Source organism: Corylus avellana, chromosome ca2, assembly GCF_901000735.1.
Source record: "Corylus avellana chromosome ca2, CavTom2PMs-1.0".
NCBI lineage: Eukaryota > Viridiplantae > Streptophyta > Magnoliopsida > Fagales > Betulaceae > Corylus > Corylus avellana.
In genome coordinates this window covers 12,963,151-12,980,662 of record NC_081542.1, presented here as the reverse complement: position 1 = coordinate 12,980,662, position 17,512 = coordinate 12,963,151, and the positions used below count along the sequence as shown (strand labels likewise).

At 36.5% G+C, this 17,512-nt stretch overlaps 2 protein-coding genes across 2 annotated transcripts; both read right to left on the bottom strand.

Moving 5' to 3' along the window:
• Positions 1–622: 622 nt before the first annotated feature.
• On the bottom strand, positions 623–11,535 carry LOC132169077 (CSC1-like protein At4g02900). Its single transcript, XM_059580165.1, has 11 exons — positions 11,225–11,535; positions 10,800–10,955; positions 10,363–10,498; positions 4,998–5,099; positions 4,793–4,912; positions 4,051–4,131; positions 3,191–3,531; positions 2,705–2,950; positions 2,219–2,543; positions 1,744–1,980; positions 623–844 (listed from the first exon to the last, which is right to left on the bottom strand). The coding sequence occupies exons 1-11, from the start codon at positions 11,533–11,535 to the stop codon at positions 623–625; spliced, it is 2,277 nt and encodes a 758-aa protein (XP_059436148.1).
• A 1,693-nt stretch (positions 11,536–13,228) lies between these two features.
• Positions 13,229–14,110, bottom strand: LOC132169076 (EID1-like F-box protein 3). Its single transcript, XM_059580164.1, has one exon. It carries the CDS (start codon positions 14,108–14,110, stop codon positions 13,229–13,231), a length of 882 nt encoding a protein of 293 aa, XP_059436147.1.
• Positions 14,111–17,512: the final 3,402 nt, after the last annotated feature.

Sequence of the window (17,512 nt, the reverse complement as noted above, 5' to 3'; positions counted from 1 at the left end):
AAAAACTAGTTTTTGTGGCAAGGATTGCTTGATTTTTGATATTTTTGAAAATTGTTTTCTATATTTTTTTTTTTTGGTGGGGGAGGGGTTTCTTTTGTCGGAAACTAATATGTGAAAGGAAATTGACAATCATGTTGCATGGATCTTTGTTGATGAACTTGGTTGATATCACATGAAGATTGGACTACCATCAATTGTTTCTCACGGGATACAATGCTAAGTGACATTGATCAAAGGTGGTAGGTAGGATCAAATCGAGTTTGTGAGTCGTGACAAAAATTATCAGCCATAAATGTCTTGGGCCAAGTTCGTGTCGTGTCATAGTATGAGTATAAAATTATGTAGATTAACCCTAACCCGACTCATTAAATTAAACAAGTCAAACCCTTCAACTATAACCTGCTAATTTCGTGTCGGATAGACGAGTCATATAAAAAATTACCCACCCTACTTCTAACCTGGTATATTCCCAAATTTGAATAAGAAACAAAAAAAAAAAAAAAGAAAAAAAAGAAAAGAAAAGGGAAATGTAATATCATCACTTTATGAGCATTCATGAGGGAAGAATATTAAAAATCATTGTGCATCTACAAAGAATCCAGATGACATTTTTCCTATCATCTCAAATATCAGCTTCAGGACTGACTTCAGAACCATGTTTACTACCAAGATGAGAATTCCTCTTTGTAGGAACAAGTGGATTGTTTTCTTCCTCATCCATGGCTACTGGTATGTCCAACTCACCGCCCTTGAAGACTGGGTGTATGTAAGCATCCTGAAGATAGGCTTCCAGGTTCAGGTTTGGTTCAGTTGCCCTTTCAAGTGTATCCTTCACCATTGCTTCCTGTCGTACAAAAATCTTTTAAGAAAAATTATGGCCAAGGAAAAACAACAATTCCCCAGTAGTTCATAATAAGGTGGTGTTGGTTGTTTAACTTGTTTTTATCAGCTTCACTCAGCTTTCTAAGGACACCATTGGCAACCTCATCTGGTGTATTAGGCTAAGAGCCTGTTTGGGTATGCATTTTGAAAGGCCTGAAAGTACGTTTAACACTCGAAAAGTCTGTTTAAAGAAAAAAAATACCCGTTTTGTTAAAAAATTGAAAGAGCTTTTAAAGGTCCAAAAATGACTAAAAAACGTTTTTTTAACTTGAAAATTTTATTTCTCAAATACAAATCCCAATCATGCTCTAAATGTCATTCATAGGAAATTGGAAAATTTGCTGAATTGGTCCCCTATTGTTTGAACTTATAACAAATCAATCTGTGATTTCAAAATGAACTTATGAATCCTGGTAGTATGCCTTTGGCATGTTATGAAGAATGTGATTTCAAAATGAACCGTGTGTTATCAAATGAAGTGGAGAAGTTTGGAATCAAAATCAATTAGTAGGAGGATTAGGCTTGCCCTAAAAGGAAGCCTATTTTCCATAAGAGGTCCTAACACAAAAAGGCATGTAAAAGAATTCCTGCTTTGATCTTAGTCTCCATTTTAATCAAAATCAGAAGTGAGGGTTGTCCTTTATGTAAAGATGATAACTTGAAGAAACCAGAATGAAGCTGCTCCACAACCTCAGGATATGTCGGTGATATCATCAAAACTCAAAAAAGGTTACTTATATTTTTACCATACTCTTATGATTTCACTATTATCATAAAGATGGAAGACAAATGCTCAATGCAACTCGGGCCATTATAACATAATTTTTGCAAACAATCATACTTAAAGGTGTTTGCACTAACCTGTAATGGAAATTTTACAAAAGCAGATTCGAAACGTCCCTTGCAGAATTTATGAAACCAGATTGTCAAAATTGGTTGAGCAATGAGCCATGGTGTTGTTGATTTATCAGCACCTGTCGCACTTAACAATCCCATATGGAGAATTTGAGCTATAATCAAGCCAATAAGTATGCGAAGATGCACATCTGGCCAAAATGCTGCCCCACTTTCATATTTCTGGTCATACACATTGATAATCTTGAAAAAAAAAAAAAAAGGCCAAAAAAGAAGAATTAAGGCCATGAGACCATCACATAATGAGTTAAAATCATGAATACTCAAGTAAATTCATGGCATTGAACGAAGCTCATCAATACACATTCATTTGATTCATTATCTCTTTGCTTTTTCTCCACAGACCACCTCCTACTTTATGCATTTATACACACATGTTAAAAGATTTGAAGATGCTAGCCAATTATGTTCATTGATGTACCTGATGACGGAAGACCACAAAGGAAAAAGTAAAGAAGGCAACTATGAAAGGAAGAAGTACTGGTGTTACTACTGAATACACAAGCCCCAGCAAGAAATAAAACTGTATCCGAGGTTCAGATGTAGCAAAATCCAAGCAACCAGGATCCATTGCCTGCTCCCTGTCTTGATCAGTCTTAACCAAAAATGTGTTCTTTATGTGGAACATAACTAATGGAACCAATCTGAGGATCTCTACAGCAATTCCAGACCAGCCATCAACCATTATATATGTGATGAAGAATGTTGCTTTCATTGGGATTGACATACCAATGGTTTTGGGGAAACTGCAAGAGCAGCCAGTAGGAAAATAGGTTATGATATCTCCAGAGATTAATATTATGAAGGCAATTAAAATTCTCTGCAGTTTACATAGAGCAAATAAAATAAGAGAAGACTTCAAAAAATATACTTGATATTAGACCATTTTTACAAAGGAGCAACATACTCTCCTGTGGGTGCCTCAATAAACTGCTTAAGCTGCTGAAGTGCTGTTCCAGCAATAAGGCTTCCAAGAAACACATTAACAAGTATGAATAGATGATATTTTGAAGCTGATCTCTTCTCCAATGATGAGAGTGATATAAAACCTTCTATTTTGGACATAGTCATAAGAACTGTTGGAAGTAAAACAAGAAATATCTTTAATGCAATGCCAGGGAGAAATCCTTGGATAAAAGACTTGACAACATCCCTGCAACAAAGATTTCAAACATTTGAAGCTTTAGCTATTTTTCAATACCCACCACCTGAAAGTTGGAAATGGCTTTTCTACTTTATATAAGGTGATAAGAGGAAGGTAAAAGATACTCTACATTTTTTTTGCAATAATTCAGCGTACAACTAAGGATAAACAGTATAGATTATATGCAAAGTAAGAATAATGTGCCATACAGAAAGAATGCATTAAATAGTAGAAGAAAAAGACACTTACTTTTCTATTAGTGGCTTCAAGAAAGGAAGAACCTTCTCAATGCCCTCAATGTTGGCAAGAGATTGAACAAATGCTATTGGTATCATGTAGAAAAAAGTAAGGAAAAATAGAGCAACAGCCATGAGCAATCTTCGAATAGTGAGTTCGACATATGGAATTGCAAGATTGTCCCAAAAGACATCACGTGGCTCTGGAGCCCATTCTGTCAACCAAATTGTAGGGTTACTTGATTGCTGAGTTTGAGCACAGACTGCTGCTCCCCATCGGGTTTTGAATGAAACGAATGCTGCAGGAACTATAGCCTCAGAATCACTAATTACCCTTTCTCTTTCTGCATCTTCCTGAATGAAGTAACATTATTAAACTTCTAGAGGAGACAAAAGAGGAATCATAAATCTATTAATTAGATCATGTCAGCTGAGGTTCTCTCTTCTAGTTTTACATAAAACCATAATTAAAATCAAAAGGGTCTGCGTTATATAGTAGGATCACCACAAATGGCTTAAAAACTCTTATGTGCTTTCTTCTTCCACCAAATCACCAAGACAACTGTATGTTGACAATTGTTTAATCCATGTTGTCATATCTCCATATTTTATTTTATAATGCTGAATTTCAAACAAATATGATATAGGATGGACTATTTACCACCAACACAGAAAAGGCAACAATGTAAAACCCACCACATGACAGAGAATGAGATGGAACTGCAACATCCTTTGCTATATGCTTGCAGACATGGCCATAGATAATAATAATTATGAAGAATAATGTAATGATAGCAAAGTAAGAAGCTTAAAGAAATAGTGCACTAAATGATAGAATCTTAAAGAAGGAAAATAGAAAAAATCAAGACTTACTTCTTCACTCAACTTCCCAATCTCAGTAGTGTAGTAGTCAATTGCATCCACTTTACTCCCCCAAAGTCCCCAAAAGCCTGTCTATATGTAATGGAATATGAGATGATCTCATGAATTCTCAACCATGATGAAATATTAGATCATTTTTATTTGTGTAAAGTACTCTTTGCTCCTCCAAACTGTCACCCCAATTGCACTAACACCTCTAAACTACAACTCACTAAACTATCAAAATGTTTGGCATTGCACCTTGTCAAATTTGGCCGTTATTTTGGATGTAAAACATCACACCTAACTAGCATGTGCATCGGAGACATTTCAAAGTGACTAATTTGCCCATATTTTGTGTGGAAACACAGTTTTTTAATAATAATGATTAAAAAAAAAAAAAGACATTTCCATTTGAACATTGCATCAACTCTTTTTTTTATCACTATTTCACACAAATGAAGGCAAATTAGTCACTCTGAAATGTGTCAAATGCATGTGCTAGCCACATATGATGTCTTCCATCTAAAATAACAGCCAAATTTAACACATGGGACAACTCAAAATATTTTAGTAGTTTTAGGTCCAAGTTCCAATGAGTCATAGTTTAAAGGTGCAAGTACAATTAGGGCGGTAGTTTAAGAGGAAAAAGTGCAATTTACCCTTTTCATTTTATACAAGACAAAAGGAGATCTCAGTTAGAAAACCATATAGATTCTGCAAGAAAACTAGTCAAACATGTTGAGAAAAGTACCTTTGTAGTTGGTTTTTTCGAGGGATTTCTCTCATGTTTATTTTGGTAATAGACAAGCCAGTTTTGAAAGCTCTTCTTCTTTGCAACCAATTTTGCAAGCTTAACTGCATTGTATACAACCTACAAAACTTAAAAGACATGATGCTTCATGAGCTGACTATATGCTACTTCCTTCATCAGTCAAAACTATGGTAAAGTTACACACTTGATGTGTCAGATAATGATCAGGATGATTTACACAAAAGAAATGTTCAATGTGCTCACTGACTGGTTCATCTGGATCCGGGGGAACATTTCTCACAAGAACCTGCAAATGGACTTCAGAGTCAACATTATAAACTGCTGGCTAAAATCAAAGCTAATGGGAGCAATAAATGGGTATCTATACATGTTTGCATTTTGCTTGGGACATAACTATTTGCAAGAATATTTTATATTCCTCCAGGAGTGCAATTTTTATGCAATAAGCAGCTTAAATCAACGTTGGGTAAAAAGTTAATTCCGGAGGATCTATAATTGAAAAGGAAGACAGAAAAATGGGAAAGGAAAGCGCCCCTTTGTGCTTTATTAATATATACAATTACTTATCAAAAAAATTGGGAAAGGAAAGATGAGAAATTTATTCCCAATGATATGCTTCTTACATTTACACGAGTTTAAATAGAAAATTTTACAACCAATTATCAAAATACACTTATGTATTACAATAATAGGAATCAAATAAACGCATATCATAACTTTCATTTCCTTCCTCAACACATTTTCTTCTTTAACATTTCTCTAATTTTCCTTTCTCAGCAGTAAGTTTTCTTCTTCAACACTCCCCCCAAAGCTAAGGAAAAGATGTCTTGCATGCTGAGCTTGCACAATGTTAAATGAAGAATGCTACTAGACACTCATTTTGTCAATATATCCACAAGTTGTTCCCCGGTCATCGCATTAGGTGTACAAATCAATCTGGCACATTGTTTGTCCTTGATAAAATGTCTATTAATTTCAATGTGTTTGGTTCGATCATGTTGAACAGGATTATGAGCAATATTAATGGTAGCCTTATTGTCACAATATAATCTCATTGAATCCTTATAATTATATCCGAGATCTGTTAGTAGTATCTTCAACCATAATAATTCACATATCTCGTGGACCTTGGCTCGAAATTCAACTTCCGCACTAGATCTAGCAACCACCGATTGTTTCTTACTACTCTAGGAAACTAGATTTTCTCCTACAAAAGTCCAATATCCTAAAGTAGATCTTTGATCTGTGATTGACCCCGCCCAATCAGTATCTGTATAAGCTTCTATTTTCAGATGATCATATTTAGCAAACAACAGCCCTTTACCTAGTGAAGATTTCAAATATCAAAGTATTCGGTAAGCCACTTCCATATAAGATTCCCAGGGTGAGTGCACAAGCTGGCTCACAACACTAACTGCATAGGCAATATCTAGATGAGTGTGAGACAAATATATTAATTTGCCAACTAATCGTTAATACCTACCTTTATCCACTAAAGAACTTTCATCACTCTCTCCTAACTTATTGATTTGCTCTAATGGGTTGTAAACTGTCTTGCATCCAAGCATCCATGTTTCCTTGAGTAGATCAAGCACATATTTTCATTGAGAGACAAATATCTTATGTCTTGATCTAGCTACTTCGATGCCAAGAAAATATTTATGACTTCCCAAGTCTTTGATTTCAAATTCATGGGCAAGATATTTCCTTAACTTTTGTATTTCTTCATTATCATTCCTGGTCAGAATTATGTCACATACACTTTTTTTTTTTTTGTGTGATGTTGGAGAACCTCTCCAAGGCAGTGCTCTTCGGACCCACCCCGACAGAGTAAACTCCGGTCTCGTGCACCGCATCCTCGGAAGTTTTCCTACACAGAACTAGTTAAATCACTGGCTTTTCACCAGGGGGTGTGGCCCCAAGGAATTGTTTACACCCATGAGGTGTTGAACCTTGGACCTTGAAGGGATGAAACATCCACATACACAATTAAGACAGTTACCTTCCCTTGTAAAGACCATTTGATGTGTGATTAGCCTAGCTCTGCTTGTAGTTACACTTTCGCATAGCTCAAGTAATTTTTTCAAACCACGCCCTAGGAGATTACTTTAATCCATAATGTCTTTTCAATTTTCACACTTTACCATTAACCGTAGAATCATGAAGTCCAAGAGGAATCTCCACGTATACATCTTCCTCTAGGTCTCTATGAACGAATGTGTTCTTTACATCAAACTATTGGAGCGGCCAATCTAAGTTGCTGCCAACGAAAGCAACACCCTTATAGAGTTCATCTTTGCCACCGGAGCAAATGTCTCCTCATAGGCTATCCCATAAGTCGGTGTGAAATATTTTGCAACCAACCTAGCCTTGTATCTTTTGACTGAACCATTAGCTTTATGTTTTACTGTATACACCCATTTGCATCCTACCTCCTTCTTTCCTTCAGGTAATTCAACTAGGCCCCATATGTCATTTTTACAAAGAGCTTTCATCTCTTCCTACATTGCTTCCTTCCACTTTGGTCCCCAAGTGCCTCCTGGGCACTTTCAAAAAGAGACACAATGACAATTTTGAAAGAAAAAACTTGATAGGGTAATGAAAGATTATTATAAGACACAAAATTGGATATGGAATGTTGGGTACAAGATCTAATTCCTTTATGTTGAGCAATTGGATATGTTTTACTATATACACCCACTTGCATCCTACTGCCTTCTTTCCTTTAGTTAATTCAACTAGGTCCCATGTATTATTTTACAAAGAGCTTTCATCTCTTCCTACATTGCTTCCTTCTACTTTGGTCCCCAAGTGCCTCCTGGGCACTTTGGAGAATAGACACAAATGACAATTTTGAAAGAAAAAAAAAAAAAAAAAAAAAAAAAAAAACCAATAAGGTAATGAAAGATTATTAAAAGACACAAAGTTGGATATGGAGTGTTGAGTACAAGATCTAATTCCTTTACATTGGGCAATTGGAATATCAGTATCATGAACTGCAAGTATGGATGTGTCCAAAATGGATATAGGATTACCTTAGTCAAGAGTCAATGAGAGGAGGCTAAAGGATAGTCTTATTCTTCATACGTTAAGAATTTTTTTGATAAGTAAGTAGCTGATTTTATTAAAAGCGTATGAAGAATACAAGGAGGATCACCTAACTAAAAAGGGAAAAACGTTAAGAATAAACTCATAATTCCTCCACGAGTGGCTTAACTTGCTCACCAACATTTTGTTGTGGTTGTGGTTGTGGTTTTTTTTTTTTTTTTTTTTTTTTTTTCTGATATCAGGAAACCTCTCCAAGGCAGGGCCCTTCGGACCTACCCTTGTAGAGTAAACCCCAGTTCAATGCACCACACCCTCGGAAGTTTTCCTACACGGAACTGGTTAAATCGCTGGCTTTTCATCAGGGGGTGTGGCCCCAAGGGATTGTTTGCACCTATGAGGTGTTGAACCTTGGACCTTAAACGGAGCAAACCCTGAAGACCGAGGCCTTCACCACTTGGGCCAACCCCTTGGGGTTATTATAATCTATCATTATAGATAAAAGATCTACTGGGGATTTCTCTTCTCTTCCTGTCTGAATGTGAAGAGAAATCTCAAAAGAACAAGAATAAGGTTGGGACTAAAAAAAGTGACATCCATAGAAATAAAATGTTTTCGCATAGGATGATGATAACACCGATAACCCTTTTGAGTTGGTGAATACCCTAAGAATATACACTTAAGACCTCTAGGATCCAATTTACCATGGGAGGAACTAGGAAGATGGACAAAGCAAACACAACCAAAAACTCAAGGAGGAAAAACAAATAATGATGAAGACAAGGACGGAGACAACATCAACGGGCGTCTTAAATTTCAGGACACGTGATGGCATTCAATTAATGAGATGTGCCGCATTAAGTAATGCATCACCCCAATAGGACTTACAAATATGCATGTACATCAATAATGTTCGGGTTGCCTCTAGGAGATGGCGGTTCTTTCGCTTAACAACACCATTCTATTGTGGAGTATGAGCACAAGTTGTTTGATGTATGATACCGTTCTCCCTAAGTAGAACATTATTCTCCTTCGTTCTCTAAACAAAGAATCTTAATGGAGGTATTGAACTGAGTGCGAATAATCTTATTGAATGTTTGAAAACATGACAAAATATCACCTTTATCCTTCAACAAGTACACCCAAGTAGTACGAGAATAATCATCAAAAGTGGCAACCAGAAAGGGAAATGACAGGTGATGGACCCCATACATCAAAATGAACAATAGCAAATGGTTCAATACTTCTAATACCATGAGCAGGAAAGGACACTCAGTGATGTTTTGTCAGTTCACTAGTATCACATTGAAACTGGGATAAATTATTCTGTGAAAACAAAGAAGAAAAAAGATATTGTAACAAAGTGAAAGAAGGATGCCCCAATTTGCGATGCCAAAGCCAAATTATTGCCATGGAATCATGAGTATGTGTAATGTGGTATGCATATTTAAGCCAACCAGGTTGCTTTATTTGCGAGTCCAAAAAGTAAAGACCATCATATAGGCTACGACTGCCAATCATCTTCCCCATGACTAGGTCCTAAAAGAAGCAATAACTTAATTAAAAACTACTTGACAATTCAAATGAACTGTAATTTGAGCAATGGAGAGTATATTATTTGTAAGATTAGGCACATGTAAAACAGAGGAAAGATACATAGATGCAGTTACAAGGATTGAACCTTTTCCAGAAACATATGACAGGGATCCATCAGCTATTTTAACTTTTTCTTTGCTTGAACAAAGATGATATGAAGAAAAAAGAGCTGATAAACCAGTCATATGGTCATATGGCTCTAAATCAATTATCCAGGGATCATTAGAATTGTCTATATTCCCAGTGGAAGTTACATTTAGAGATGAAGCTAACTATGGAGTCGCCAAAAACTCTCTCGAATATGGCATGATTTATAGCAGTGATTACAAAATAGCTTGTCATTCTCATCCTGAACAACATCAATTGCTTTCCTACTATCATGACTCTTGGAGTCTCCTTTTCCCATGTGATGAGATGTGGTCACCAACGCTGGTCGTTCATGGGAAGAAGAATGGAGCATGATACTTATGCAGCTCTCCTCTTTGTGAACATAGGAAAATGCCTTTCGAAATGAATAAGCTCCACATTATCTTGGTACCCATCTCTTGGTACCCCTACCATTTCTCATTACAATAATAGGAATCAAATAAACGCATATTGTAACTTCCCTTTCCTTCCTCAACATGTATTCTTCTTCAGCACTTCTCTTCTTCAATACGTAATTTTCCTTTCTCAGTCGTATGTTTTCTTCTTCGAACTTGTGTTAACATCTTGACATTTCCACGTATTTATCCATTCAAATTAAAGAGGCTACAGTAACTCTTCTACTTCTATGAATATGGTATTTAAAAATATTTAAGCAATTCAATTCATCTAGTTCAAGTACTACAAGAATTTGACTTTCTGTATGTATACAAGCCATGAAGAAACAACAAACCATAATGTAGGGAAAGTTTGTTGAAATATACCGTGAATTGATCAGGATGGCGATTTTGAGATGCCAAAAATTCCAACCTCATAGTAGCTATTATCTTGTATTCCTTGTAAAGAACATAACATGTCCAAAATGAACACACATACGACATTAGCAGATGTGCCCAAAACCTGGAAGAAAAAAACTTAAGATTCATTTGTGGAAAGAATGAACCAACACCATAATTTTTTATCAATGGTATTTTGTTGTTTTTTGTGCAAAAGAGGGACATTACAACCCCAAATCCAATGATAGTTTGGGAAAGACATTGCACAAATTGAAAGTTCAGAAAGACATTGCAAATTACTTGGTAGTAGAGGGAGTAAATGTACTTTTCCAAAATATTATAATCCTAAGAGAAATGAGGAAAAAAACACAACTAATCATTTAAATTATATGTATATATGTATGTCTAAGTATATCATTTCTCACCTTTTCGATCCTGTAGGAACATTGGATATTGAAAGCTTGTCGATATTGCTAAATGTAAGATTTTTAAACTGCTCTAATTCTAATGTCTTCCCAGTCCAGTTGACAGGTACCAAAACCACAAGAGTAAGTATGGTAATGGGGATGAATATTTTCAAACTGCAAAAACAAATGTCTTCAAATTAATCGATCCATCAGGACTAAAGAACAAGATCAATATGTAACCGTGCAATCTATGTCCACTTCAAATTACTTAACCCATCAAGATTGTTTTTTTTTTTTCAAAAAAAAAAAAACAACACACACACCAGAAACAGAGTCAGCTATTAATAGTGGATGTAGTAATTTGTGTACTCGCTAGCATTAGTATCCCATGCAGTGGAAATACGTACATGAAAATTCACTGGAAATGTAACCCATAAACTTACCCAAGAAGGTAAATCCTAATATATACAGCAGAATCAAGCCCTGCGTGATCAATAAGCTCAGGTTCTGGCATCCTCAATGCGGCAGGCATCCAATTCAAAAACCTTATGTATGTTCTGAAATCCAAGTTGACAAATCTGCTTAACGACCCATAGCTTATTGGGCTGCCTCTTATCCCTTTGAGGTACCATTTTGGGAAGTAAACTCTATCATTAATTGGTTGCAGCCGCAGTATTGCGAAAGCCACAAGAAATGTAACTGTAGATAAAATATTAATAGCAGCTGAGACAGCAATATCTTGAAGGGTGGCCATTTGATTCCTTGAAAATTATTGATCTGCTAGATTCAGAAAATATAAACAAAGGAGGAACACCTTAGTTTCTGACAACCAGGCAGCTATAATTGTGACAAATATATTACCATATCCCATGTATTTGATTTTCCTTTGTAAACTTTTATTCCACCTCAATGAGTGAATTTAACCTGTTATACAAAGTGTTATTATGTAAAAGTTGCTATCCTCCTGGGTATGTTACTTAAAAGGTTGTGGGAATGAATTAGAATTTTTCACTAGATTTGTGTCTTATGTCAATTTGATATTCAAATATAAAAAAATTTCTAACCCTCTCATGCCATAATACACATTTCAATGAATCCATAATACATATGCCATAATAATTTTAAAGCCCCACAAACTACAACCAATAACTCCAGCTTATGCTCAACATACACCACCAAATAGGAAAGATGTATGATGTAATGAAGAAACAACAAAAACAACAGAAAAATGTGCCACATTACACAAATCAAGGAATCATCTTTCTTTCTTTTGACTATGTCAAAGTATTAACGCACAAAGAATATAGTATAAGCACATAGTGGAAAAAAGATTATAAGAATCAATGTCGTTCGTTCCTCTTAATTCTAAACAATTCTCAACTGAACCAAGATAGAGAAAACATAAGGAATCAGAAATATGCATTCAATGAAACTAACTTGATATTAAAACACGTTTTTCCCTTGTTATTTTCACGGGAAAGAAAACTACAAATTCTGATCCGAATGTTTTATATTGACCTCGTTTCCTGAACTTGTCACACTCCCAATTTAGCCAGAAACACTCTTCATTGGTATAAACATGCTAATCTTTCTTGTGCTTTTCAGGTCCCAAAAGAACCCCAGAATCATATTCTCTTCTATTTTCCCACATTTGACCGGGAACCAAAACGTACGGAAAATAACGAATGTGAAAACAGAGGAAATACCTGGCAATGTCGCTACTTTCAAATTCTGTGAAAGCAAAATCGGGGGAATTCGATATTGTTTTGATGAAGAAATGGAAATTATGGTTTCTTTTGGGGATCAAGAATTAGGGAATCTGAGAGACTCAGAGCTGTTGCATGGTGACAACAAGCTTGGAGGCGTTGTTGGCATTGTTTTTTTTTTTGCCATCTGTTGCACTCACGCTTCGTATAACCGTTTATGGTGGATATCAGAACACATAACAATTGATCAATGTCTCTTGAAAATTGATCGGTGTCTCTTGACCATGGATTGATGGCAAATTAGTCTAATAAAGGAACATGTATTTCAAAAATATGTGAGAAAGCTCTGAAAATTAGAAAGATCTCAACCATACAATCCAATAATCATTTCCACTAGAAAACGTAACTAATAATAAAGACTAACGACCAAACATAACTGTCAGAAACAAAAGAAACGAAGAAACGACAAAACAAAAAAAGAAAAAGATAAAGATAAAGAAGGATTATCCACTAGAATATCACAAGGCCATGACCGACCCGAAAATCAACAGAAATTATACCAAAAAAAAAAAAAAAAACTTTCATGAATGTGAGCAATTAATACAACTCCCAAAGTCAAACAAACTAAACTACGCACTCTCGAACAAATAAAGTACAAGTCTATATTCCACGTCAGCAAAAATCTGTTACATCCACCCTCCTAGCACCTCCCCTCCCCCGAGAGGAACCAAATTCTGCTGGTCAAATCTCCATTTTTACTCGGTCAATCCCATTGGTGACCGTCCGATCCTCATCGTAATCAATCACACGGACCCCACCATTATCATCGCTGCCGTAATCTTTATCTTCATCGTTATCCTCCTCTTCCTCTTCCTCTTCAGAACCCTCGTCATCGGTTAAGGGCACGAGCCAACACGTGCCGTACAAGTGCCCATTCAGACACACGAAGTAGTCCAAGCCGCCATCGTGCGAACCGAGCCGCCTGGCGGCGCTCCTGGGGACGAGACGAGCCGTGGTCATGCTCCACACGCGGGCCCCACAATAAGGACAGGTCACCCTTTCCTCCAGCGCTACTTGCCGTCCAATCAAGCACGCCCTGGTTCTCGATCTTCTAAATCCCTTAAATACCCCTCTATAAATCCCCAAATCATCTTCCTTCTCGCCCATTGGGTGCTCACACGGGTCGCTCACGTACAACAGGTCGCCTCGACACTTCTTGGTCAGGAAGCTCCGACCCGACGTCTTCGAAAACCGCGAGGCCTTCACGAAGTGACCCGGCGAGGGCCGACTCATCTTGAAATGCCGAGTTGACTCACACCCACAGCAAAAGAACATCAGCTTCGCCAGCGCGTGCCACCCACCGGCGAACCGGCCGTTGAGCGCGCCGTTGGCCAATGTCTCTATCATGTGCGGCGCGCGGTACTCGCAGAGTTTGCGCCAGAGTATCCGTTCCGCGATGGCTCGGAGCTTCCGGTTGACCAAACAGGCCAGGCAGAGGGTGTGAATGTCCCATTTCAGGGACTCGAAGACGAGGACGAGTATCCACTCGTTGTGTATGCCCGACTCGGACGAGTCGGACCCTTGGCTCGGCGGGTTCGGTCTCACTCGCTGGTTCGCACTCATATTGCAACAATGCTGGAGTTTCGCGAAGCGACGGATTTCTACCCGGTTGTATATATATGTGTATGAGTTGGACACGTGGCGAGCAGGTAATGGCTGGTAAAGTGACTTAGATCCTGGTTTGGGAGAGGACAACGTGTCCCGTTTCTATACGCTAAAGGACGCGTGTTGGTATTCTATTGCTGAAGTGCCGTGGTAGAGAATCAAGGAATAACGTCAGCGGTAGGATTGAGGCAGGCATCGGACGCCACGTGTCCCATTGGGTCTGAGATTCGGAAATATCTTTTTCGTGGCTCAAAAATATCTCAGGTTCTACGTGTTGGACTCATCTTCCGCGTTTTGACACGAGTCCACCTTGATTTATCCTTCTCTTTTCAAATTTTATTTTAGGCTGCTTATGATGCTTCCAAACACGTGGGCAAGGCCTGAGCTGCCACGTATATTTCCAATATTTTTCCGAATGGTCCTTTTCTATTTGCATCACGTGGTCAGGGTATGGACCAAAAAGGCCAAGATTAATATTTAAAGAGGGACGTGGTTAGTCAGTGCGCACAGAAGAGAAACCAAAAAAAAAAAAAAAAAAAAAAAACCAAGAAGCAAAATTAACGTTCACTTTGTCAGAAGCATGACGTGGTCTGACATCAAGGCCAATGATCAGTTTCCCTTTCCGGGGGGTGTGCGTGACACAATCGCTCGTTTTTCCATTTTCCTTTTTGGGGGTGCCACAGTGTCTATTTTATTTTATATTTTTTAATTATTTTTTCAGAAATTTAAAATAAGGAAAGACAATATGGTTGGTCGTATTAAGCATGGAATAAGAAAAAACTAATATATTCAGAAAATAACTTTGTGCATAATGCCTAATTAAAATTGCTCACTTGCAAATGGAAAGTTAAGGTACGCGCTTTGAGAGAGAGTGGACTAGGAAACTTCATATGCCAGTAAGAAGGAGACATGGTCACAGCAGTCATCCCTTGATTCACTACACAACGTAGTGCGTAACGCACAACATGCTCATAGTCTAAAACGGTACGATTTTGAATTAGTATAATCTGACGTCGCATATTGTGCCGCGTGTCCAAAAGAACTACTTGAGAAGGGGGTACGTGGTAGTCCCCAGCTTCTTCTTGTTGGGTAATCCGAAATATGTAGTGAAGCGACTGTGTGTTGTACTTCAGGCAACACGTGGTGGGTAGTGAGCAACCCATTAGTTTTTGTCTGGAGACGTGGCGAATTTTAAACAGTAATGGACCACTGTATTCCTGATGCTGATGTACCATATAATAATTTTCTTTCTGTTATAGTTGGTTTTAGAGAAACATATACATATATGCTCACGTCGTTTTCGTATTGATCAGATAAGAGAATAAGCGGATCAAAAAATCCCCAATTACACGTGTCATGATTAGCGAGAGTTCGTAGCTATAATATTCCAGTATCTCAAATAGTATAAAGTTTTTCTGTTGATCCAGATTCTTTTAATTTAGTTAAATTTTTAATAGTTTTTTAAATTTTTTTTAAAATATTTTTTTTATTAATTAATTAATTATATGAACACGTATCAAACTGTGGTTAATGCTAACGTAACATTCTGTTAAATTTTAGACGAAATTTTGAAAAGCTCAGACGGACTGGCATTAGCCTCTCTAATATATTCTATGCTTTCCCCTTCATTTGATTTAAAGCATGCAAGCGTAAAAATCAAGAGCAGCCAAGACAAAAAGAGTCGCATCAAAATTAACTTTCAACAACCCCACCGGCGGCGAAGACTATGGGAGGGTTACCGTTGGCTTGAACATGACAGATGCCCGAGGCTATTTATGTACATACTACTTTGGTCGCAACTGACAACCTAACTGAATTAAAAAAAAAAAAAAAAAATCTAACATAACTTCAAGCAACTTTAAAAATTGTTTTTGACCAATGGTTATTAAACTAATAGCATAATTTAATCCAAAACCAAATCAATCCACGCGAAAATATCTTCAGATTTTGTAAAATATCTTCAGATTCGAAGGAATATAATATTAGTGGAAAATAACCACAACGACCGCTTTGTAACGGTACACACCACTCCAGTGAAAATAAAGTCACCTTATTTCTTTACATTACAAACAATTTTTTTTTCATTTTTCTCCAAAAAAACAAAAAAAAACACATTCGATGAACTTTAAGAGCATTCTTTAAAAGCTCGTTACTATGGAGTTATAATTCATCTCAAACTTCTGCCGCAAATTGCCAAATAATAGTCTCATTTGATTTGTTCATTTTTTTTTTATTATTTTGTCTTTTATTTTCTATTTTGAAAATAAAAATACTAACAAACAATACAAACACAAAATAATCTTAAAAATACAAAGAGCCTGTTTGGGATTACATTTTGAGAAATAGAGTTTTTTAAATCAAAAAAAGCTTTTGAGCAAAAGCTTCATTTTTAAGCTTTTGCTAAAAGTGCATTTTAATCATTTTTAGGCTTTTTGAACCCTTAAAAACCCTTTTAATTTTTTTTACCAAACGAACATTTTTTTATTCGAACGGACTTTTTGAGTATTATAGCACTTTTAGGCTCCTGAAACGCAATCCTAAACAGGCACAAAAACTAGACTGAAGGGCAAGCCACTCTTCAAAACAGCTTCGAGAATTAAGGATTACTTTTTGATGGGATTATGCCCCAAAGTGGCCTACATTGTCCATTAAATCAACACATGCCTCTAATTACAATACTTGAGGGGTCCAACTTTGAAAACGAAGACTTCACTCAAAGTTCTTCCATGTCTTTTTCCTTACCTATCGAAGATATAGAAACAGATGATGATGATCCGATCAAATTGCTTTGCAAAAGAAAGCGACATACTCAACACAAGACTTTGATCAACAAAAAGTTTCAAAACATTGATTGAGAAATAGTTCAAGAATTTTTTTTTAATGCATTATTTTTCTTTTTTGTTTTAATTAGAATTCAGACTGTTGTCAATTTATCTTTTTAAGGTTCAAAAGCATCATGCTTACAAACTAAGTAAATTGTATGCGACATTTTGATCGAATATAATTACTAGAATATAATAGTTGCAAATGAAGATGTTGATGTAATTGTTTTTAATATTAATATTACTGTAATTGTTCTTAAGTTTTCTTAGCACTCTATGAATCAACAAAGTTTTCTACTAGTTTAAGTTTTTGGGGCTTTTGGGATAAGTGAACAACCTCGCACATGGTGCGGGCTCTAAGCTAGTTTAAGTTGATTTGGGCGTCCTAAGAGCTGTAATTGGACTCAGGCTCTCCTGCTATTTAATTAATAGCTCTGTGGGCTTGTTATTAACCCTAAGATCCAAAATCTGATGGGCTTGTAGAGCAATTTTATTCCAAACAACTAATATACATACTTAAATTTATATAAGTAAATTT